Source organism: Anguilla anguilla, chromosome 1 (assembly GCF_013347855.1).
Source record: "Anguilla anguilla isolate fAngAng1 chromosome 1, fAngAng1.pri, whole genome shotgun sequence".
In the NCBI taxonomy this organism is placed as follows: domain Eukaryota; kingdom Metazoa; phylum Chordata; class Actinopteri; order Anguilliformes; family Anguillidae; genus Anguilla; species Anguilla anguilla.
The window spans coordinates 58,003,143-58,028,877 of NC_049201.1; the positions used below are offsets into that span (position 1 = coordinate 58,003,143).

General features: G+C 40.7%; 1 protein-coding gene across 3 annotated transcripts in view; it reads right to left on the reverse strand.

The window, feature by feature from the left end:
- The window catches only part of cdk14 (cyclin-dependent kinase 14), a 143,270-nt gene that overhangs the window by 64,564 nt on the left and 52,971 nt on the right, over positions 1-25,735 (reverse strand). For all 3 annotated transcript variants that reach the window (XM_035432088.1, XM_035432107.1, XM_035432097.1), the window contains 4 exons: positions 22,832-22,894; positions 15,838-15,961; positions 4,822-4,942; positions 1,323-1,416 (listed from right to left, as the gene is read on the reverse strand). In XM_035432088.1, the coding sequence (XP_035287979.1) occupies positions 1,323-1,416; positions 4,822-4,942; positions 15,838-15,961; positions 22,832-22,894 (402 nt within the window). The remainder of the gene's footprint in view (positions 1-1,322; positions 1,417-4,821; positions 4,943-15,837; positions 15,962-22,831; positions 22,895-25,735) is intronic.

Below are 25,735 nucleotides of genomic sequence, written 5' to 3' on the forward strand. Positions count from 1 at the left end.
TATTAGGAGTGAAAAGAGAAACTGAGCCAATTAGTGAGTCAGCATTTCAACCTTCATTTTATGTCAAAAATGATATCAAGCCTGGATTGTTGGTGCATGCATGCGAGAATAGTTGTGTGTGTGAGCGAGTGCGTCTGCGCACATGCATATGTACATGCATGTGTGTGTGTGTTTATGTACGTGTGTGTGCGTGTGTACGCGCATATATGCATGTGTGTGTGTGTGTTTATGTACTTGTGTGTGTGCGTGCGTACGCGCATACATGCATGTGTGTGTCTTCCTGCATAGGTTCACCAAGCGCAAATAAAGCTTGTTGATATAAAAGCCCTCCTTTTGGAATGTGACCCCTCTCTTTCCAGTGCCCCCATGCATGTGCCCCCATCAGAATCTGGCTGTTGGCACAGGCAGGGCTACAGGCGCACCCAGCACCAAGCTTGGCAGCAGGCCACCTGAGCACCTCTTATCCCCTTTTCTTGTAGGGGAGGTGGTGGTGAAGGGGGTTATTCCTGATAGATTTAGGAAGCTGCCTAGGGCAGATCTCCTCGGCAGCAACAAAAAAAAGAACAATCAATACTGCCTACTTTCCCACCGTCTCCTCCACTACTGGGATTGGTTAGTAAAGCATATCTTCAGGGCTGCTCTCCAGCTCCTGAAAATCTTTTCATCCGGCCTTGAACAATGATAACAGCAATCCCATTTTCTTCCCACCTGTACATCTTTTTTTTTTTTGCAGCCATAATCACTGCTTCCATGACCTATTTTTTCAAAGTTGAGGATGGATAGGAATGCTTCACTATTACTCATTATTCTTATATCAATTATGGGCTAATTATGGAAAATGACAGTAGATGACATTCCAGAATTAATACACTCAGGAATACTCTTCTTTAAATATTTATTGAGATCATCAGCCTTGCGAAGAAATATATTCAGATGAACATTTTCTTCACTCATTTCACATTTGTAACTAGATTTGGAGTTCAGATGTGTCACATGTAATAAATTATATTGTGTAAATGGGCCAAATTATGGCAATGCAAGAAGGGGATAAAATTTTCAGTGAAGAAATATTTCAAATGCCAAAATAAAAAGGTAACCTTGACAAAATGACTACAAAACTGCAAGGCAATCGCACACAACTATACATACTGTAAGAATGCAAACAGTACTGGACATTAGTAACATAGTAACAAGATGTTATGATAGAACTTACTTACTTACTAACCCTAACCCTAACACATACACAAAGGACCAGAGTATATACAATATGATTGAACAGTTACTAATACAAAGTACAACGAGGAAATGAAGTAATTTCTCACCAGAAATATCCGCTCAAGCTGGTCTTGAATATCCTTCATCCCTGGAAATGCAGCCACGCCTTGGATCATTTCAATGAAGATGCACCCCACACCCCTGAAATACAGAAATGGAAGAAAAAGGAATGAACGTACTAGTACACAATCACCAGTGAGTAATTTATGCACATTGTATACAACAAAACAGCCAGAAACCTAAACCTTTTCTCAGAAAAAGATTTCTAAGGGGTAGGAAGTGAACTTCACACTGGGGCACAGTTTAAATAGCATTACTCAGTATCAAGATGCAAAGGAATTGTTCAAGAAGATGAGTGCAACCTTACATGTTACAACCCCATACATATTTTGCCACACAGCCATTTTAAAATTTAATTAAATTTTAAATTTTATAAACTAAACTAAAAATAACAAGCGAATGTTAAATAATCTAACTAGCCTGCAAGCCAATACCCAGAATCTACTGCAAGTTATTTGCACATCTGTATGTATATAAATTGGCATCTGGTTAACTGCCTACATTAGATAGATGGATAGATATACAGTACATGTCATACAGGCAATTTCCATATGAAATCATAACAGCAAAACATTATAGTTTGGGGATGAATAGTGCACATACAATATTATACATTGAACAAATAACCAGGACAGAAAACATAATAGATCAGTTGCAGTCAAAATATATCCGAACAACTGCTTGCCGTGTTTTTAGCCTGGGTTTCTCCAGATATCCGAGTCATCTCCATTTAAAAGAAAGAGAAAAAAAACAAACTCATGAACCACCAACAGTGACAAGCCCTTATTTAATTAGGACTGGCCTCCTGCAGCATCGGGGTCTGACTCAATATGGTGGGCGGAATACTGGCGAGGAGACTTAGCAGAAAAAGAGGTGAGACTGGAACTGGTCATACATGGCTCTTACTGGGCTGAGCTGTAAATGCTTGCTCTGACTGATGCATTATTTTCTCATTATAACCTGCAATGAACTCTTCAATGATTACCTGTACTGTAGCATCTACAGATTAACCCTCTCTGAATCACCCCTTTACAGATGGAGAATTCCACCGAGCCTACACCGGCAAGACTGAGCAATGTCTCAGTGTTTTACATTGTTATAACTGACAGTTACATGCAGTCAGCTAAGCCACATTATGAATGAATACAGATAAGCCCTCTGCAACAACTTGGGTCTGATTATAGTTACAATGTTCCCTCATAGGAATTACGTGTCTTTTAAAGAATCCATTCTTAAACTTAAAATTCAGCTAAATTTGATGCTGTTTGGCAGTCACTAGCATTCAATATATGAATAGGGACTTGATTCCATTGAGAGCCAGACTGATAATGCATGTAGTTCACAGACACAATTCTCAGACTTCCTGTTTTAAAAGACGCATGATACTGGATATATGATATTGAACTTACCACACATAAAGCACTCTTTTTTGTTTTCAAAGAGAAAGCTAAATTATGTTAAAAAAAAAAAAAAACAATCACAAAATGCGTTGAATGACAATTAGAAAGCAACATCGATGTTTGCTGAAAACATCATTGAAATGAGTAGCGGTGCAGCTCGCTCCATCTATCACCTTGAAGGATATGGATGCCACTCATCTCTGCTCATTACGGCACGGCTTCATTAGGCACCGGGGAAAAACACTGATCTCCAGTCCAACAAACAAAGGAGTCCGTCATGACGAATTACTTAAATTCACCCATGCCACATTATTCTAGAGACTTCTCTCTCACAGAGAACATCAATTCTGTAGAAGAGCTTTCACACGGGTGCCGCCTCATTGAAGTGAACGGCTGGGAGAGGCAGACACTCGACTAGGACGACAGCATCTAATGTTACCAACAGCACATTTTCCTCAAATATACAAGATACAATGCTGTTTTATGCCTGCCTCTCCTTTTAGCTTCAAACCAGTACAGGGCTGTGAATATCAACATATGACTGAGATGACAACCCGCAGCAAAGAAAGTCCCACTCAACATGACGAGAGAACGTAGAAATGTTAAACGGGATTTCCTCAAAAGCGCGATGCCGCTTTCACCGTGCTTCTGCACTGGCGCGCTAACCGAATGCTTCTTTAAGAAGAAGGCATTTCTGGAAGTGGCTCTGACAGTCTCGGAGGCCATTGTTCAGCCCTGCAGAGAAAGACCCGGGGATGCCCTTCTGTGTGTTTAAACTCACGTCAGAGTTCATTTGTCAGCCAGCTACTGTTACTGACAGATTCGGTTAACGGTCCAGCACACACTCACCCGTTCACCCCACCTCCCCCAGTCCCTCACAGGAAACAACCCAGCAGTCACGTTGCTGATAAAGAACATTTTAAAACCGGGGCTGCTGCTGCTGCTGCTGCTCAGTTCACACAGCTCAGGCCCTTTAGAACCATACAGTATGAAATTTTCATTGGAATTTACATGGAATCTATTCCATCTGCCTCGATACCATGAACATTCTCTGAGTCCCATGGAGCGATTATGAGCTGATATTCTCACTCACTACTATGTAGACACTACTGGAAAAATAATTAATTTACTTACAATTTTACGCATTTATGCATGGTCTTGAGAGTCTATCCTGCATCATTACATGGCCGATATAAAGTTAGTAAATATCAAATATAATGACTGAAATCCGATCCCCAAGTTAATCACCTTTGAATAACCTTTAAGTAGAATATGGAAGCAAAAATTAAAGTATGTCATCAATATCGTCACTGAATTTTGTTTTATATATTACGTGAGAATATAAATAAACTTGCATATATGTCCTACACAAAATTAAGGACAAAGTGCAACATCAGAATGCAGAAGTCCACTGTAATGTTAGCCATACTCAAGTACAGTACATTGATTTTCAGGAATTCTCTCCATCGCCAGTGATCCTCACTGAGGTGAAAAAAGGACTCTCTCCAGTCTTGTCCACCTGCTCCCCCCTTTTCCTACTGATCTTTAATTGCCCATCGAAAGATGCAGCTGAGGTCTTTTATAGGGCTGCTCCCATGGAGGCCTGTCCATAAATAGACAGTGCCTCACCTTATTGCACATCCCAGAAATGGGTGGACTTTCATGGTCACCTGTTCAGGGATACTAATATCTGAAGCCTGACCACTTTCCTATAATGTATGCTCTCCACAGTGAATAGTGAATGTCTGGGCAATACTCATTATAAAACAGTTTTCAGTTGTGCCTCTGTAAATTATATTCCTAAACATTTGTTTGCCACTTTGACTTTTGTATGCTACCGAATGGGCCTGAGCTCATTGCTGGAAGCCCTAGAAAATAATATTAATTTGAGGATATTCTGAACATGTTGGATTGCTTTGCGTTGACAGTTCTGAGACAAGATAACATTGGTTGGCCCAGCAGCAAAGTAAGGAAGGTGAAGAGTGCCTGGCATCTTGCAGGCATACAGAAAGGCTTCTGTAGACTCTTCATTGCTCTGTGGTTAGGAATGGACAGAGTAGCACTCTCTTTGGGAGACGACACCCACCACATGTCCAGGCAGGTGGAGTAGTCTGTGGAGCCCAACAGCACATCAGGAGGCCTGTACCACAGGGTCACCACCTCGTTGGAGTATGTGTGGCTAGGAACCGATTTGGCTCGGGCCAGGCCTGTAAGAGAAGGGGACAGAAAGGGAGGAGAGTGATTTCAAAGGTCACATATATATTATATACAGCTAATGAGTTCTGTGGGAAAAGAATGAGGCGACTGTCATTCAGAGAAGGAAAAACAGCAATAAGAAAAATGAAACAGTTTTGCATATACTGGTTAAACAGACCACCATTTGATAACATGTGCATGTCTGGGTTCAAACCTAGATGAGGGAAAATCTAGATGAGAGAAACTGAGTTTCCAAGAGAGCAGCATAATTGAACAGAAACAATGTTTGATGCCTACTTGCATACAATAAAACACACATTTTAATGTACACAATAAGATACATGTATTCATTTACAGCGCTAGAGGCAGTTAAGGTACAGCTGGGTACTCAGAAGCTGCCCACTTATCAGTCCACCGGTGCTCCCCTTTCAATGTTTCCTCATTCATTCTGTCTTTATTCATAACAGGGAAAAAGCCATCTCTCGCTAATTTTCAACTCAGTCTGGACCGTGTATCTTCCTAAGTAGCACTTTCTGTGAAGCAGAGACACATACATTATTTCTTTTTTACATTCCAATAACGGATTTAACCTGTTCATTTTTAAAATAGATCATATTTACTGCCTGCTATCAGTTATCGGCATCTGATTCAGGTCATTCCCACAGTCTATGTGCACATTAATTACTGCACATTACACCCACTCTTCAATATCAATATTCAAACAACACAGTAAACTGGGAGCCAACTCCACAAGTGGCAGTTATCTGCAAGTCATCAGGCGGCAAGCTGTGGGAGAGGTGTCATGATAAAGGACAACATATAATGTGCAGGCTATGAATTATTAAATCATGTGGACTTATTGCGGCCATGAAAAGTATCCATCCCAGGTGGTGATAACTAATTACCCCAACTAACAGCCACTTCCTCCCGCACGATGCCTTCAGTGTGGTGGGGGAGGAATGGCAAGTTGGTGTCCCTGGAGCAGAGATCACACATATTCATCCTGATCGGTTCCCTTCTACATTGTAATTTGCAGTGAATAATCCGCGCGCCAAACAAAGGCAGTGTCGAGCTGAGAGGCTGTTATTAACGCAGGAACAGTGAGAGGGTATCATTTCCTCACCCGGAGGTCAATGGGAGGTCAAAGCCTCAGGGGGTGTCTCATCATCAAAAGCACAGTAATATGTTCCAAGATGGGCAACGGGGGCAATTGTGTCTGCGAACTAATTGCCACCGTGATAGAGGGAGGGAGGTGAGGGGTGAGGGACGGAGGAGCACACCCCTCCACGCTCAGCGGGCAAATAACCTCCACTCGTCCCAGGGCAGTTGCCATGGAAACGCAGCAGGAAAAGCCGCTGCAATTTGAAAGGAGGGGAAAGTGGGAGGGAGCTGGGCAAACTGACATAACACGTCTACACGCTTCCTCAAAGACTCTCTTTCAAAAGATCGCTGCGCTCAACACAAGGACTCCCGGCTGTGAGAGGAGGCTTAGATTGCCGCTCTTCCACCACATTCAAAGCCCCGCGCCCACGTTTCCGAAAACCCTCCGCTCTGGAGATGAAGGTCAGGTGGACCTGCGCTCTGAATTATACATCACTCACTTTAACCTATCTGTTGCAACTGATCCGAGTACAGCTTGCACAGGGGGCATTTCAATTGAATCATCCCTCTGAACCAACTTTCCCACTTCACGGAAGGGCTTTGTTTTATTGGGAAGTTATCTGCAGTTATTCCCAACTATGTGGATTTACTCTTGTTTATGTTTTTTTTGTAGCAAGACAACCCAATCAAAACCCCAAAACCCAAGCAGCCTTATCCTCAAGTTTATGTTCACACAGCCCAGTTTTCATGTACAATAACACCCCCTTCACACAGTATATCTCCTGACTCAATTCAGCGCATTACTCAAGGGCACTACGTGCCACAGAGGATATGAGTGTCTGTGGTAACATGGTTGCAAGTGCAGTTTCAAAACTACACTATCAAATCAGAAATTCCCCACTCAGATGAAAACCAAATTAAATTGTGGGAAACATGAATTACTCCACACATCGTTCAAAAGGGAAAATGATTTACACTATAAGGCCAGACTGAAATGAACAATCTCTATGGTCTTACAGGAAATTGGTTTTTATATCATTTGCAATCTCAAACCTCCTTCATCAAATGCACAAAGTATTCAGAAAGATTGGGAAAAAAAATTGACTTATACTCCTTTTTTATTACTAGATATCTTACGGCAGCAGCCACTACCCTAAACAGCTTTTGGTAAATGCAGTGCATTATGTTTACAATGAAGCACTTAATTTACTGTATACCAGTTCTGGAGGACAAAGACTGATTATGCTTTGCAGTTAATTTATTGTTTATGTTTTACAATTCATTTACAGGCGAGAAGCATAAATCTAGCTGCAACGGCACACATATTGTCCATGGAGCTCATTGCAGCGGGTTGGTTTGCATTCTTTTACTTCCAATTCCTTATCAGGATGGTAATGAACAATGTTTCTGAAATAAATGAAGTGTCATGAGATAGATTTTTAACTACGAGGCTTATTAAACAGAACACACATCCATCATCTGCAGTCACCCCAATTTGCCCCTGTCTCATTTAATTGAGGTCCTCACCACCTGACCGTATTCATTTAGTTAACACGGAGCATATTTAATCAGACAACATATTGTTAACGAATGGCAGGAAAATTTCTGCTTGAAAGGTATACTATGCAGGATTTTCTATTTGAAACTGTAATAAAATAACTATGCTAAGGCATATCTATGCTGCAATGACAATCTCAGTCTTTACACACTTTAGCTGAATTTGTGCACCTTTTACCTGTATTTGTTGTTCTAAAATGTATTGGGGCCGTTTCTGGGCATGACGCTCTTTGTAGGGCTCTGTATGTGGACGGTTGGGCATAGCTACAAAGCCTGTGGTTTGGGATCAGATTCCAACAAAGTGTTTGCAAAGTGTCAGCTGTTGCAATGGCAGATGCTAAGAAGCCTAGATACAGCGAAGCAAAAAGACAAGCGTAGAGGGCTCGTTCAAAAACTAAAATCAACATTAGAATTACATTTCTTATGTGGCATCAGCTGAAGTTCACCAAGGGGATGAAAAACGATGTAGAGGTGCCCTGTTTTTTGTGGGACCTGTAAGTAACGTTACTTTCAGCTAGTTACCTCACGCAGCTAGATGCCTGAGGTTGGGTAGCTTTTGTATCGAATTCTGTTCCTCCATCAAGCTGTCTTCCCCCCATGGGAACTGCTGTTACTATATATAGTTGCAAGTTAGCTAGCTCAGTAATTCACCTGCATTTATTTCAATCAGGGGAAATTAATTTGATATACCATGCTTGCTATCTAGCTAACATTATGTGTAGCCAACTTCACTAACAAAGCTAAAGGAGTTACTAACAACTTTGTAAAGGCCATGAATAACTTCATGAAAAAGTAATTCACTTTACAAGTATATTAGCTCGCTATGACCTATGGCCTGCTAATGGTACTTATTCAACATGCGATTCCATGTTATATCTCAATTCTAACTAAATGCCCAGGGGGGTACTTCAGGATTTCAGGACTTCAGGACTTCAGATTACTGAGATAGCTGGATAACTGTGTGGAGTAAAATACAGAACAGCTCTTTTTCAGTCCATGTTCCAGATTTGGGAGGGTTCCGAGTTTTACTCAGCGCAGTTATCCAGCTAACTCAGTAGTCCTGCTTTGTAAAACAGGGCCTAGAATAGCTAAATGTGTGAGTGGAGTCTACAAGGGCCGCAAAATCCTACATAGTATACCTTTAACATGAATGGAAAACAGCTAACCCGGCACCTACCCTGGATAATTGCTCTCCAAAGACAACAGTTATAGCCGTGCACTGCAGGAAGGGATACATGCGCCACACCCCCAAACAATGAAGGAAGGAAAAGAAGGAATGTGGTGACAGAAACCGTGCACACTGCCCAGCTAGAAAAAGTGCTACTGCAACACCTCATAACATGAATTACAATGTTGCAGGAACTGTTTTACAATGTTTCTTTTTTACCACCCCCAGAACAAGAAACTCCTCAGCTCCACTGTAAATAAGTCCAGATGACACTTTCCATTATCCCCAAGGAGACTTTTCCCCAAGGAGACATTTAAAGGATGTGTTTATGACCTGAGAAGAACCATTTTCAATTTTCAACAACCAAACAAAATGTCTGAAAAATGTTATACGACAAGTTGGGCAAAAAAGGTCACTGTGGTATGCAGGACAAAATGTGTTATCTGATTGTAGTACATAAATATAAGGGCCTACACTTTAATAGTAAATAAATTAGTTACGTTTATTTACCATACTAAAAAATGCAGACCTGACAATGCAAAACATGCATTACAGAACAACACATCAAAAAAAGAAATAAAAATTAATAAACGGACATCATGTGTTCTGGATACATAGAGGTGAAGAAAATGGAAAATGTGAGCCTGACTACAGGATTAATATTGAAACCTCTGGATGGGTCTGGATGGGTCTGGAAATAATGATAAGGTTTCATTGACTTTCATTCCGTGTATTGGTTTTACTCAGGAGGACACCACTAAAGTGCAGACACTACACTTTTTTCAATCTTCAACCCTACTTCTCCACGCTGCTGCATGAGCAGCATTGGAGAGAAAAAATCCTCCTATTTCCCTTAGACCAGCTGCTGCCTGATATTCTTCAGCAGTAAGACACAGGCACTGTTATTACATTTTGTTGGAAATTTAAACGTGTTCCACAACGTTCAAGAACCTTTAAAACCTCTTTTCCTCATTAAAATAAGATTTTCTGGAAACTATGCATATTATTTCCAAATATAAACCGACCTCATTTTGTCATGTCTTTTTAAGTTACATGTTCGTCATTCTGTACAGACAGGCCACCTCTGTCAGAAAAGCAGGTGTGCTCAAACGTTTGCTGCACAGCAGAAAGCCGTTTGATCACGCAGTCTTTCAAAACCCAACACAAAAACACGTCTATTTCATCACCTCTCCCCAGAGAGCTGCAGCACAACCCAGTCTCTGATTAATCTCCAGAGCCTGCAGTACACATCTGCTCCTGTCCCCGAGGCTTGTTATAGCAAAACGGACCATTTTACAGCACACAGGAGGAAGACAATCCCATTCCACGCAGATTCTTCCACTCAGCCTTACTGTACGTTACATCGCATTGCCTTATATGCAGTAGTTTACTCTGCAAACTTGACTAGTCACAATCTCTTAAAGAGAAAAGTAATTTACTAGGTTTCTTTGGTATTTCAGTTTCAATGAATCGTTTCAATCGGTGCCAATAGGACCTTTTAGAGATTCATAAAAAAGTCTTTACGATGGCTGGTTTGGGGCAATTGGGGGTTTATGGTCTAAAGCAAGAGAATACACTTCAACTAACTCCAAAACAGCTTGTACTGTGATGTTATGCCCCCAGAAACTGTAATTGCGCACATTACCCAATTATTCTTCAAAAAATGTTTGATCTTATTTTGTGTTTGGAACGATTTCCTTTGGCACATGTAATCTGAAGAAAGGAGGAAAACAGAATATAAAGACGACTATTTATAATTGTGAATAAATGAAATAGAATACTATAGAATGTGTGCATGTACAACCACTAGAAACAAAACAATCAGTACATGCTGCTTTTGAGTTACTTAAAGCCTGGGTTTTCAACGGGAGGTCCATGAAAAGTAACAATATGCACCCTCAGGCCCCACCCACCCACCTGGTCCATGAACCATGATCACAATCTCAACTACCACACACACTGCCCCACCCCCCAATCCCAACCCGAACTTGGGACGGAGTGCCTGGATCAAAGCCAGTTGAAAACCTCTCACTTACAGCAAAGGGCATGAAAACATGCAAAAAGCAAAAAGTTACATTTCCGACATCAACACAGACACTCAGATTCGATCAAAAGCACTTAGCCAGTTTAAGGGCATATGCAACTCAGTCAAACCAGCCTTAAGTCGTTTCATATTTAATAAAAAAAGGCTGAAAAATCCAAGAAGGAAGAACAGACAACACCTGAAAATTCCTTTGGTCTAGCATTCGTTCTGGCTGCTGGCCACAAGCGTTCTTTCATACCTTCTAAAAACTGTCCTTTTTTCACCAAATACGAGTTGCTCTCCTCATTTCCATATTGCATTAAATCAATGACCTGAGACCAGAAATTACTATAATGTCGATATTCGATTTAATGTACTTTCTATATAATACTGCAGCAATAATAAACCCCTCAAAATGCAGTTTTTTACTCCCATGTTAACTTTGTTGGAATGAAACGGAAACCACAGTGTGTAGATTCTGCTACAAAGATGCAAAATAGTTTTAAAAGGATGGCAGCTACTGCATGACTTGATATTTTCCTGTGATACGTAGAACAACGCAGAATGTAGCACGCTTGAAAATGCAACCGAAACACAGCTTTTAGCATGAGAAGGCATTGATTGAATTGCGTATGCCCTTAACCAATTTGACTGCATTTGACTGAATCCGGCACATCTATGCCACATATGGACCAGTGAGTTCTGCTATAATAGTGAGTATTCAAGGACCAAACATAAAACCAAAATTACTGTACAACACAGCCACTTTCAGAGGGAAAGATCGTAATTCAACTGCCATCTCTCATTTCAAATGGACCATCCTAATCAGAATACTATTATGACATTAAAAAGCATTCAGACTATTTTCTTTGGGTGATACAAGTTAAACTTCACCTGCAGTACAAAGGCTCAAAGAGGAAAAGTAGAATCCAAATGATCAGTCTCAGAGAATTCCTTTGTTTTACACAGTGTGCAAACCCATTGTTAGCAGAAGAATGTCCCAGCAGATAACACAAAACCTACTAAATGCACTTTCATCCGGAATGAGAAAATGGCCTTTCAAAGGGAATCGTGAGCAACAAAGGTACCATAATCAGCGCTCACGGAAGTCATTCCTATTCTGTTCACGCACAGTAAAGCTTGATTAATCAAGATAACTTTGGCTTTTCCAATTCATTCAGACAGAGAGGACACCGGGCTGCTATCACTGTACTTGCACATCTGCAGTGTTCCCACTGAGACTACTAAGCTACTGTGTAGCATCCCGGGTGGTTTTGTTGCTAGTTGTTTTTCTCTGTTTATGTAGAACAATTTGCAGTGTGATGTCATCAATGACATCAACAGTCTTTGAAGCAAACACTTTTAAATGCTTTCTCCAAAGACAAGTTGCTAATCGATTTATAAAAATTATATTTATTCAATATAATCGTAGCAACACTCCAATAACTAAAGCACAATAATAAAGGCAAAAAAACAAGTATAACATTTATCTATTGGAAAGCAGAAAATAGCACAGAAAGGCTTTTAAAGTTTTTTTTATACCTTTATGGGGAAATAAATAGTATTTCTTTTCTAGTTCAAAGCTAGATACTAAGTAAGAATATTTATACCCCTTTTCTACTGTTAAATTTAAGATAGGCTGTCATGAGCTAGACCAAAAACTCACTGGGTCAGCCATTTCTTTGTGAATGTATCACCTGCAACTGAAGCACATTACACTGAACGCTTGAATCTGCTAAAATCAAGTCAACTGATAGGATTGGGCACAGGTGCCTTAAACACTGAATAAGCCAAAACTACACAATTTGTAGTTTGTAAACTGATTGTGAATAAAAGTAATACACTTTCTATTGCCAAAGAACAGACCATTCAGACCATCCAATCTCCTCATTTTGCCTATAGCATTAAGTTAATCTAGAGCTAAGTCCAGCTTGGCTTTAAACATATCAACTGCAGGCCATGGGAAAATTCCATGGATGAATAATCATGGTTATCATGTCCAAGCTGCCTTCTCACTGAGTTGCCCAGACATCTCTGCGCTTCTTAAATTGATTTATAAATATCCTTGGTAACGGCTCTAAAGGACACCGTAATGCCACGGTTACTAAAGAAGGCAGGAAGGGAGAGTGACATATGCGAACAATGGGGTCGGAGGCAGGTTGGGCTCATCGTAAGAGTACAACAGAGAACACCTCAAGTGCCAGTGAATATGTCAAACAACAGCATCTAACTGTTCTTTTCCCCACTGTGGTGCATCCACCAAAGACATGGAAATTAAACTAAGAGCTAACTAATGAGCAGACCCATTCACCCCAATGTGTTTGGTGTTATGTGTTTAAAAATACATAAAAGGTTACAACCCATATAATTACTATCATCTGGACACTGAATGCTCACTGATCAGCAAGGGTAGAGAGTTGTTCACATCTATGTTCATGGCCTCAGTTTTAACCACTGATGCCAACAGAAGGTTCCCAACTAGAACGATACCGTTGTACCCTTGAGCAAGGTACTTAATCTGAATTGTTTCAGTATACAGTATATCCAGCTGTATACATGGATACTATATTAAAAAAAAAATTAAAAAAAAGATAAAGTTGTGTAATGCAGATCTGGATAAGAGCATCTACTAAATGCCTGTAATGTAAAGCAATGTAATGTCTCAGCTGTGAAATGAAAAATGGGCATGACTGATATCTTCCTATACTGATTCAACAAACTTCACACCAAGTAACAATAGCACACACAAGATTTAAAAACTAATCATTCCCAAGACACAACTTAACACCACCTGTGTAATTCTTCTTGCCATCTTAGAAGTATTTAACAATTAAATATTTTTTGAAGTCAATAATCAGTACTCAGGACAAGCTAAACACCCACACACTTGTTAAAAATATAATCACATACACTTACACCTTGATCCATCAGTTAAACGATAAATAGTGTAATCAATCTTTGCCGAATGTATCCTGCTCTCTTGCATGTGGGTGGAACATTGAACCCAGAGCCATATGTCCAAGCCCTCCGTCCAAATGGCTGACCAAGCAGCTGTCTTAGAACAACTCATTTTGTCTGGGGGTGAAAACAGCGATTTGGCAGAGCTCTGATCTGCCCTGATGCCCAGTGCTGGGTTTTCGATGGATATGCCATACGGTGCTCGGGGAGATTAGGAGCAGCCAACCCTTCACTCCTGAGCCAAATTTCAGCCCTCTCACACACTACACATACACAGGAACATAGGACACGGACACGGACACGGACACAGACACAGACACTACACATACACAGGAACATAGGACACGGACACGCGCGCACGCACGCACACACACACACACACACACACACAAAGAAACACAAATCAGTCCAGATAAACACTCAGAAATGTTATGTGCATGCATAGACACACACAAATACTCACATATACACATACACACCCGCGAGCTTGCAGACATAATAAAGAGTAAAAGAGTGCCCAATAAAGCAAACACCACTGGGACAGGATCCATTTAAACATTTCCCTTTTTTTGTTTGTAAATCTTTGAAACGGCGGAGAGTTAAGAAGACGTCTAGTCAGACGTTACAGTCCATTATCAGAAGGAGTTTGAATGTTTGTGATATATCTCACGTACACAGCTCATAAACCGCTAACAACCCTCCCTCAAATTACACCAGTAAAACATGGCTGAGGCATAACTCATGTAAGCCTCCTAAATAAACAAATAAGATGCACATTAAATCTGTATTGACAGGCAGAAATGCAGCCCTTTGTGCTTAGGACTGGCAGCAAATGGATCAGACAGCCACTTCCAAAGGAGAGAATTGATTTTCCCATAGCCTTTTTGTTTCTTAATCTTTGCCTGGCTCCTCATTAAAATATAAATACAAGGCGCAAAGAGCTGACACAGGATCTGTTCCGCAGACAAATTGTGCGTATAAGGCAGTGATGTACAACAGAGCTGTCACGTGACCGGTCTGGTTGGCAGGCAGTGGAGGGGGGGAAGAAGGGGGGCCGCACCGTCGGCTTAGAGGGTATTACCTTCCCAAGGCACCGTGGGGTTTCTGAGACTCCCCTGGCCCTGTCCGCTCCACAACCACCCCCCACCCCCCACCCGCCACCCCGCCCGGCCTCAAAACCCCCTGCCTCCAAGGCTTTTGACATTCATGAATTGAGTCGTGAACAGCACCATGGAAGCAAAGGTAATTACCATATGCCACACTCAACCCTCTCGCTGCTCCATTTGGATCGACTTGAACAGGTCATCATTTTCAGCCTGCAAGTGGCCACTTAAAAGGCATAACGGGCCTTGTGCAATTGCATTTTCATCACCATTCATGGTGTTTTTTACTTTCTCAACACAGAACAACACAAACAGGAGAGCTTCAGGTTTGATCAAAACACCCTATTGAAGTTTTTGCTTTCATTGTTTTTTTTGCAATGCATTCAGTCAGAGTGGACGTCCACAAGTTGCTGTCGTTAACCACAAGTGATCTGACCCGTTTTTTAAAATCAGTATTTGACTGCTGCTTCCTGGGCAGCTAGATGGTAACACAAAAGCATTACTATGAAGAGAGACACATAGTCACTTGTGTTTGAACTAAGTAGGGACAGGCAGATGCTAGCGGCCTCTCAGCTCGATTCATGTCTATTTCTGGAGCGTCTCATTGAGCCATCTCAAGCCAAAGAAAATAAGAGAGCTGATAATAGCCTGTCCTCTGTGCTCTTAGTGTTTCACTGGTTGGCCACCACCTTTAGATGAATGTACACTAATGCCCAACAGTTGCTTTATTTTCCTTTGCTAAGAAACGAGGGTTTAGGCTAGGCCATGCAACTGTGCACCTATCACAATTACATTATGCCACAGAAGAAACTTCATCTGCTTCTCGCCTCAGTGTTTATCATAAAGGCCAAGTTTAAGATTCCAGGGGAATGGGTGTTCAACATGGTTTAAGAGTATGCATACAAACACAAATGCGACATGTGGCATCCTACTCAACGGGGAGTAGCCCGTAACCCGCTCAACAAACGGGGAACAGACACACGGAGACGGCCTTACCAAAATCAGCCAGCTTCAGCTCGCCCATGTCGCTGATGAGCAGGTTCTGGGGCTTGAGGTCCCGGTGCAGGATGTAACGCTGGTGAATGTAGGACAGGCCCCGAAGCAGCTGGAACAGGAAGAGCTGGGGGAGACAGAGAACAAGGGACTCGCTGAGGAGCTCTACCCTTCAGGCATTTCTTCCAGCTGTGCTGGAGACAGATCTCATGCTACAGAAACAACAACACTGACAACATTGTGTCTATGGAGGCGATGCGGAAATCCTTCAGATGGGCCATCATCCCAGCAGATCCTGAAGTCTCCAATGCACTGGGATGAAAAAAAAAAAACTTATAACAGCTGAAAGATTAATCTTGGATACAGTTACACCATTGGGAAGCAACTGGGAGGAGATAGCTGGCTCTGGATAAACTGCTCTGAAAGCATCTTTCATACATACTATACAAATGATAATGTCAGATAACAATGACCCTGCACTTTGCCAAGGGGCACCTTGTGCACATAAACAGGGAAATATCAGCATCCAGGTAGATGCATTAGAGCTGAATATACCGAGTAGCATAACTGACAGGGATAATGGTGTTCCAGCGCACTTAAATATCATTTGTAATTTTATGTTTCTTGCGAACAGACCTCCCCTTAGTCCATGAAATGGGAACAGTTTGCATATGGATTACTTATCTAAGATTCAGTGTGATTTAGGACAAACATACTGAAGCATCCATTCCAAATACACACAGGTTTCATGTTTCAATTTTGGTGGAATTAACAAGCATCAAAGCACACATGCATACATTCAGATTAATGAGCCCAATAAATAAAAACACTGGGGTTATGGAAGTTTTCTTATGATTTTCTCATAATATGAGCATATTTAACACCACTATATATTATACAGCATATATCAACAGCACAATTTCATAACCACCACATCGCATCAATCCTTTCAAAAATGGTCTGAAACAGTTACATTACAGATAAAATAGATGTTTGCCTTCTCAACTATGCCCTCCCATCCTTAAGAAACCATCAGTTTAAAAAGGCGTGCTCTATTTTCCCTGCTTTTCTTCCACGTTCAAATCTCATTACTGTCACTGAATAAATAATTCCTTCTGAGCACTACCAAGGTTTCGGCCAATTAGGCAGAGCAGGGATGCATGCCGTCCAATCAGAGATCAAGTGCGGCTGGCATCTGGAGTTGGCGGGGTCAACAGCTTAGCATTCCACAGACTGCGTGGCGAATAATGAACGCCAGGCTGAAATTGGCATGGGGAATACACGTTTACTCATGTGTGTCAAACACACTCATCGAGTTCTCCGTTGTTCTTCAGCTAGTGCAATTAAAATTCATTCTCACTTTTTTAACTTAGCTGTTTTCTCTATGAGTATTGAAGCATGTAGAAGGGAACACTGCTGAGTTTTACCTGAGTTCAGGTACAGACTACATTTGAGCAGAAGAACTGACATGATCTTTGCTGATGCAGAACAGGATTGGAAGAGATCCTAAGCCCTGTGAAGGTGTGTAAAATGCATATGATGCAACCATTACTTAAACACTTTAGAGACAAATCTCTGTTCTTTGGCCATAGTGTCGAAACCCAAGTAAACCGTGCTGGACACTCAATACCTAATCCTAAACTGCCACAGAGAGCAACACTTGGCAGCCTGACAGATGTGACATCTGGTAGGAGACCACCATTCCCCAGATATAACTGTGGATCTTGGACCTGTCCATCTGGCTGAAGGTATCGGAGAGAGCCTGCAGACGAAGACAGATCCTCGCTAATTAAGAGCCAGACAGTGTGGAGAAAACCGCCAGGGTGGACTGGCGGGAACAGGGGAGAGGAGAAGCCGTCTGCAGCTGGCCTGTGGGGGGCCCAAGGCGCTTAATAAAGGTCTGCTGCTCTGCTGGAATATTGATAAACTTATCACATCAGGGATGTAGATCCCAGGTTCAGTGGAGACAGGAGAGCCTTAAAAATGCTAATGGTACATCATTTTTTGAAAATACCTCTATAGATTTATCAATTAGATTTGGTTTCAAGAGATCAACAAAGAATATTGAATTGTATCATTTCTATAATATGCAAACATGTATACTGTATGTACACACACACACACACACACACACACACACACACAAGCCCAGAGAAAGGCTTTACATCATTATAATTAAACCTAACATTTGAAACATTATTTATTTACCTGCTGACAGGCCAAAACATGGTGCGGTCGTCAACCATGAGGAATATTCAACTATGGCAAATGTAATCATTGTGATAATATTTTAGTAAGTCTTCTTTTTCATATTGAGCTTTTCAAATAAAAAAATTAACAAAATTACTAACTGCAGAATTACAGTTGTCTATCATTTAATGCTTTTTTCTTGGGGATTGAATAAAATAAACAACAATGTGCAACAGACCATAACATAAATATAACATAAAATTATATTGTTTAGAGAGAGACCAATAATCAAAATGATACCTGGTATTATAATAGCAAGGGGGGTCGGCCAATTTGAACTTTTTGTGGAGGAGTGAAGTAGAAAATATAACTTGGAAGTTGAAGGGAGATAGAGAGGGACTTTAAGAAAGAGCTTGCCTTGCACCAAGTTAAAACCGTTATGGGAGTCAATAAATCAATGGGGGGGGGGGGAGTGGGTATCAAATGGACCGTGCACCCGCTCCCATCTGCTTTGTTTCAGCGTGCCAGTTTCTCATTTACCTCCGAAACCATCTGCAAAACAGTGTCTTAATCTGGCGTAACATTACTCCACCAGTCTCACACCTGCTTGGCTCCCGGGGCCGTTAAAGGAGGAAGGGACCTCGGCAAAGTGTAATCAAACCCAGGGGGATTGAGCATTAGCATATCCATTACTGTGCCACGCCTCTCCGAATACCATTACCAGCACACGGCCATACCAACAGACCGACCATTTCTACCAACATCTGAGAAATTACAAGGCCCTTGAGAAAAGCCATTGTGCACCCAGGCTCGAAAAAAATAACTCTGCGCTTGATAAATGGCTGAAGTCAATAAATCTAAATTTAAAATGAGCACATACGTTAGCATTGATGTTGATGATGATTAATTGACAATTAGTTTAATTCATTGACATTTGTTAGGATGTATTGACCGGACAAACATTAATCGGAGCTCTTTTGTTTTAGAACAATTCGTTCAGAGCTCGGATGACATTTTGTTTGTATAATTATCTGTGTCACTTTTGGCTTTGTGTCAGCGCCGGATCGATCCCTGAATCAACCGGAGCGCAAGTCGAGCCTCCGGTCTGCCCACTTTCCCCAGCCTGAGCTGCAGTGCCAAATCAATCAAAGGGAGTCCCGGAAAAAACATTTTAACTAGAGGTGGGACATTTTACAATTTTCTCGAGATGATTGCAAGCCGATTTGTCCGTGTGTATACTTGAGTACTCTATCTATTTATTTTTTGGGGTTTTTTCGTGCCTAAAGCCCATTTTACAGCAGCATGCCCGTTTAAAAGCATCGCAGAGCATTTTCTCCACCGGAGGGTAGCCCGCACAATGACAACTCTCCTTGATAAGATAAAAGCTTTTGAACCGTTACCAGGCACGGCTCCAGCCTTTCTGCCACCCTAGGTGAGATTGTGGTAGGATGGTGTCTGAACAGGGGGAGACCAGCGGATAAACTAGAGGCTGCAGGTTTGAATCCTAGATAGGGGACTTCTGCTGGTTCTCCTGAGTGATGCACATACCTTGAATTCCTTCAGTAAATATACCACTGTATACCTGCATGACACATAAAATATAAGCAGGGAAGTCAGCCTGGACAAAGGAGCCTGCTAGGCACAGAATGTAATATGCGGCTCGGTAATGGAATGAAAATTATTCCATGCTGTTTGTCAAGAATCCTCTGAAGTCTAGAATGTAATGAAATAGTGACTTATCCAGTATTTCTAGCAGAACCATCCATTTCCAACAGAGCATCATAATTTACAGTTTGAGCCCGTGGGAGTGTGGGAGGCCAATTTGATGCAGCTCCTGTGAGTGGCTGGGAGTGTTTGATTACCTACTGTGGTGGCCTGACCAATAATTACATTAGTAGTTAAATGGCTCAGCGCTTGGCTCTAAATGAATAAATTTCATCCAGCCAATAGCAGAGGGCCTAATAGGTTGTATTTTAATGATTAGTAGATATGGATTTCACCGCCCAAGCTCCTCTCAGCTCTGGTGGTAAAATCAGCAACTTGGCGAGGTAATGAGGAAATTTTAGCAGAAAATGGAGGCTTCTCTTTGCTCCTGATTAAAACTATGACAGAAGTGATTAAATATATGAAATTGAGGTTTAATAACTTTGCATGGATAACACCAGCAAATTGGAGCCGCCATCTCGCTCACCAGAAAATATTAACTGACATTATATACATATTGATATATTAAGAATGAAGGATTCAGCTAGACCTACTCTAAATGCATAATTCCACTTTAACTGACAGTTTTGTGATTGCTCAATCCAAAGATTTAATAGTTTTCAAGGCCATGGCAAGAACTTGGCCACAAAGTTTGATCTCGGCCAGAATTTCAGGAATTGGGCTTATTTGGGTTTCAGCTATTAAATAATGAGGCTCCTCTACACAATTTGACTGTCTGACATTCAGCTTCCTTCTCCCAAATGTGGCTGGGCTCCTGAACTATTCCTGCAATAATCTGTTCTCCTTCTGTTCAAATGTGATGGCTGTCACATGCAGCCACATACAGAGCTCAATGGTTTAAAATCAATGCTATACACACAGCATTCATATTTTTACACATATCATGTTCACCATTTCTATAGTTTTTATACATGGTTTAATGTATGTTTACACATAGTGAAAGACATTTATATCTTTTAAATCTTATAATTTTGGGCTTGTCAGGTTAAGGCTCCTTGTTCTTGTTCTAGGGCATGGATGGACCGAAGGTCCAGGATCAAATCCTGCTTTGCTATTGCCACCTGTGTCCGGTGGCCCTTCAGGTCGATGAGCAATTGGCAGCAGTGCTCAGGAGGGTTCAGTCAGCAGTCCACATTTCATCACTCCCTATCGACCCCTGCTGGTTGACAGCGCACTTGCAAGTCTCTGACTTATTTCTGTTCGAGTGCAACTAGCAAGCTGCATTTTGATAAGAACTGCTTGTCTGAACTCTACCAAACATGAACTCTATCACGTGCTTGCCTGAACTCTACCAAATCAACAGCGGAGATTCCAGCAATTCATTTTGAAGAAAAAGGGAGTATCATAAAAAAAATATATAATTTCATGATGTTTTACATTACATCTCAATTAGGAATGAAAATAAGCATAAAGTGCCCATTAACCACCAGGCATGAAAATGTATACTTTACAGAGGACAAGTATAACATTTACAAATTAGCTAACCAAAACCTGGCAGGCACAGGCAAAATAGAAGGCACAAGTTCCCCTCATTAACACAGCATAAATACATTCACAAAAATACATTAAGAATGTGCATTGACAATCTTTGGAAAAAAAAACACAATTTCTCCGACATCTCCTGTGCAATGTGTTCTCCTCCTAAATCCTAAATTATTCATCTGAATTTCAATGAGGATGTCGGCAGGATAAATGCATTACTTATGCAAATCCTTGATGACAAAAGGTAAAATACATTACATAACAGACGTACCCTACAATCTGCCCCCTGCCTCTTGGCCTCATTCCTTCCAACAGATCCTCTCTCTCTCTCTAATTCGGAACACAAAATCTGTGCATAATGTCACACGCACACACACGTACGCAAACACAGAAAAACAAGTCCACGAAAAGTGTTGGAACACTTTGAACCAATGTCCCTGCTCCAGTGTGAACACTCTGCAAAAGAGCACAGCATCACTGCCAGTACAGGCAGAAATAACACCAATAACACATCACTGGATGCCCACAACTAAACTATGTGGATCACATCATCTGATCAGCCAGTGGAAACCTGTTCTATGGCCAAAGTGAAAACATGAGCAAAGATACGCTGGATGCATTTTGCGATGACCTTTCTTTTTAATAAACAGGAATATGATAACATTTCCTTTTGATGTTAAGTATGACACTTCTGAACACAAGCTTCAGAAGGCCGACACAGCACATCCGCTCAGCTAGGATATTCAATTGAAGTCCAGTTGTCATTGGCAGCCCATTAAACAACTGCACATGATTGTTTAAAATATAAATTTTAAATATTCACTATTTAAAACATTGTCTCCGAATGACCAGTATGGGTTTCACACCCTATTGCTTTCACAATATATAAATATTTAAAATCTTAACCAAATAAAAAACAGAATATAGATATATTTTAAATCTTAACCAAACAAAAATAATTTATGTCACAGTATTTGTTGTTTTTTGTTGTTCTTTATGCATTAAAATGTAATTCTTTGTTTTCCATACGTTTGTCCTCAATACTGCACACATATCTCATGCAGTTTTCATGGCATTTAAGAAAAAGAAACAAATAATTGAAAATCATTTGAGAGAGAGGGTGAGAGAGGATGACAGATCTTACTGAGCTAATGCAAGGCACACTTTAATCAAACAGGCAAGGTCGGCATATATATATATATATATATATATATATATATATCAATGCCATTCAGTTTATGATATACTGTATACCTAACATGTAATGTACACATTGAACATTTCACTTAGTGTCTTGTAGGTTCTCACGGGTTGTGCATGACACTTAAAGAAAATGTCATTCAATCAATCGATCATACACCAGTGCACCTATACATTTGGGAATTTCCTCATACCTCAGATTTCACAAGATTTATCAGTACACTGTACATTTTAGTGACTTACCTACAGGAAAAGGAGATGCAATAAGATTCCTCAGAGAGGGAAAGCAGGTCAGACAGAGTGGTTTCACCTTACAGTACTCCTCTGGCTGGACTGGTACCTGTTGACTAAGTACAGGTAACCGCTCAGGGTGACATGTTTGCATGCTCATCCAGCTCACCTTCACATTGTCTGGATAGAGACCTCCAGGATGCTTGTCCATATACTGGCACAGGTCAGTGTGCTGGAGAAGAGGGAGAGACAGGTCAACCATCAGGAAACAGTACAGCATTCAGAATTCAGCAGCCAGTCATTCATATTTACACAAACTCTGAATGGAAGTTAAGTAGTGAAAAAATGAACAACTTGGATCTCATGACCGAACATGCAAAAACTGGCCAAATCTACATCGAGAGTAAAAAAGTCCACATCAAGAACCCACTCTCCCTATACATTGTTAAGCAGATTTGCATATACACAAATCAACACGTGGATATCTTTGCACACAGAAATGCATTGACCGTATTTCGCAGATGTTTTAATGTTTGCGTGCTATTTTAAAGGATTTCATTTCAGTCTTCATCCATTGAACTTTACGATTTTCTGCAGGCAGGATTTCCACAAAGCCCTCAAATCTAGTGCCTTGAGGAAGAGCTGTCTTGTCAAGGCACAGCGTACAACATGTAAACAGCATTCGGACGGAAAAGAATTACCCTGATCTGCTCTCTTCCTATCCTTGCCACACTTGGGCTTTATAGAGGGCACTGGTATTTGCAAGCTCCCACTGTTTCCTCCTGTCCCAATAAATGTGTTTCCATCATGAATAATTCACTCTGTTCACACATGCTTCGAACAGTCTGTCCGTCTTAATCAGAGCTGTAAAAAACCTGCGCTCTCGCTCGCTCTCTCCCTCTACCCGTCAGTCATTATTAACGACCAGCCGTGGAAAGGAATTGATTACCTTAGGCAGAGACAAGGTGGGTGAGGAGAAAGGTCTGGAATTATACACACTGAGATGAATTTGGAAACAGAACACTGATTGAGCAAGTTGGGTCCCTGACAAGCAGATGCTTAGTGTGGTAGATTGTGAATACCTATGTGTGAACAGTGAAAGTAGAGATGCGGCCTGTTATACTTTTGTTTCAAATTCTCATGTATGTGCGTGTAAGTGTGCTGTAAGTCCTATTGTGCATCACACAGTAACATGCCACTGCGAGTCTACTTTCATAGTGATACTATATGTCATTATTTAGCTGATGGCTATAGTTCAGTTTTAACATTAATTATTTGCTTGCCACAGCAACAGAAATGATAATACTCCCAGGAATTTGTTGGCTGATTGACAGACTACTAAATTTTTTAATTCATAAAACCAAATGGATTTTGTCCCATATAGAGAACGGTAAATAATTTGTCTAGTTTCATGCACCAAATAGGAGAGACCAAGAAGATACCCCTTATGTATATCTTATAAACCCCTGGAACATCTAAACATACACATTTTTACATCAGTTTCATTTTGCTAACAGAATCATGGGCAACACACAACTGGGGAAAGCTTCAGGATGAATATAATACAGTATGTATTTAAATCCCAACCAAGGACATCAGGACGTATTTCTGTACGTTTACCCTCGGCTTCTCCACAACCTATCGTTTACATCAAGGCTATGGAACTGGCCGCATGGGGGACAAATGTGACCGATAACAGACATACTCTTGGCCCTTTAATCACGCACAACGAAATATTACAGACTTTATTGTTTATCTCATCAAAAACATAATTCAGAGACATTAGCATGGTGACCATGTCCAGGCCTACATCTGCAGTGTCAGCACACCTTCCACTTGTGAGAGAATAGTTAATAGCTTATGCATATTTAAGAAGGCATCAAGCTCATTTATCTTATTGCTTTATACATCATATAGTACGAAGAAAATGTCTGGCCCATTAGAAATATATATTTTTTAAAAGAACTGAATAAAAAGAAGTAGCAGCTGAAAACACTGCACATTATTCGGCTTCACAGTGCTCATTGGACAAAAATCTTAAATCATCAAAGCCTTTGACCCCTCTAACTATAATTCATTGTCAAAAAAAATTTAATATTTAGTAATCATGGGATCTTCTATGGCATGCCTGCTTGAGTCCCACTAACAGTTTCACCACTAGAGGGATTCATTGACTACATTAAAGTTGACAGTGAAAACTTGAAATGAAATATTAACCCAAGATTATACATGTCAGAACACACATTAGATTTGCACTTAATGCAGACAAACACCAAGGACAGATTCATAAGACTTTTCCTTTAGAAATCAGTTAACACAAACCAGTTTTGCCGTTAACTCGCAGACTTATACTTTGTGAAAAACGTAAGTCTCAAGAATGAAAAAATAAATTTTATTGAGCAGCCACACAGAACTATACCTGGATACAGGGAAATTTTTATTCTTAAATCCCTTGCTGGGCAAAATCAAATGAAAAACTTGACGCCTATGTGCTGTACTACAGCTTCACACAGTAGTTGTATAAATCACTGTAAACAGAGAAGGAAAACCAAAGTTATGAGGAACAGAAAAGGACATGCGCTTCTATTAATATCCTCTGGTTTGCAATAAAGTGAAACTGTATTCAAGAGCATGGTTTCAGGACCTAGAAAAGCTCAAATAAAAGCAATGCTTGGCAGGGAAATATACCAAACAGACAAGCCAACCATCAATTGTTACTGTACAGCTTCAAAAAGAACAAAATGTCATTTTTGGCCCAAGGTATGGAAGAAGCCCAAACCTTTCGCGAAAACGTTAGTAGTTTACAAGCATTAGAAAACCTAAATTTGGGCACAATGACTGAAACAAGGCGACAAACTTTAAAGCAAACATGGAACTTCCCTCTGCTGGATTCTGATGAAGTAAAAATACAAGGGGTCAATTCAATTCAACCACAATATAGTCTGGCTCTGAGGTACAGCAACATTATGAGCAATATTGTAACTCCTAAAAGCTGTTCATTTTATTTAAGTGAAAAAATATTCTCCCAAATTAAGTATGATCCTTACATTCTACTTGACTGTACTTGACTGTA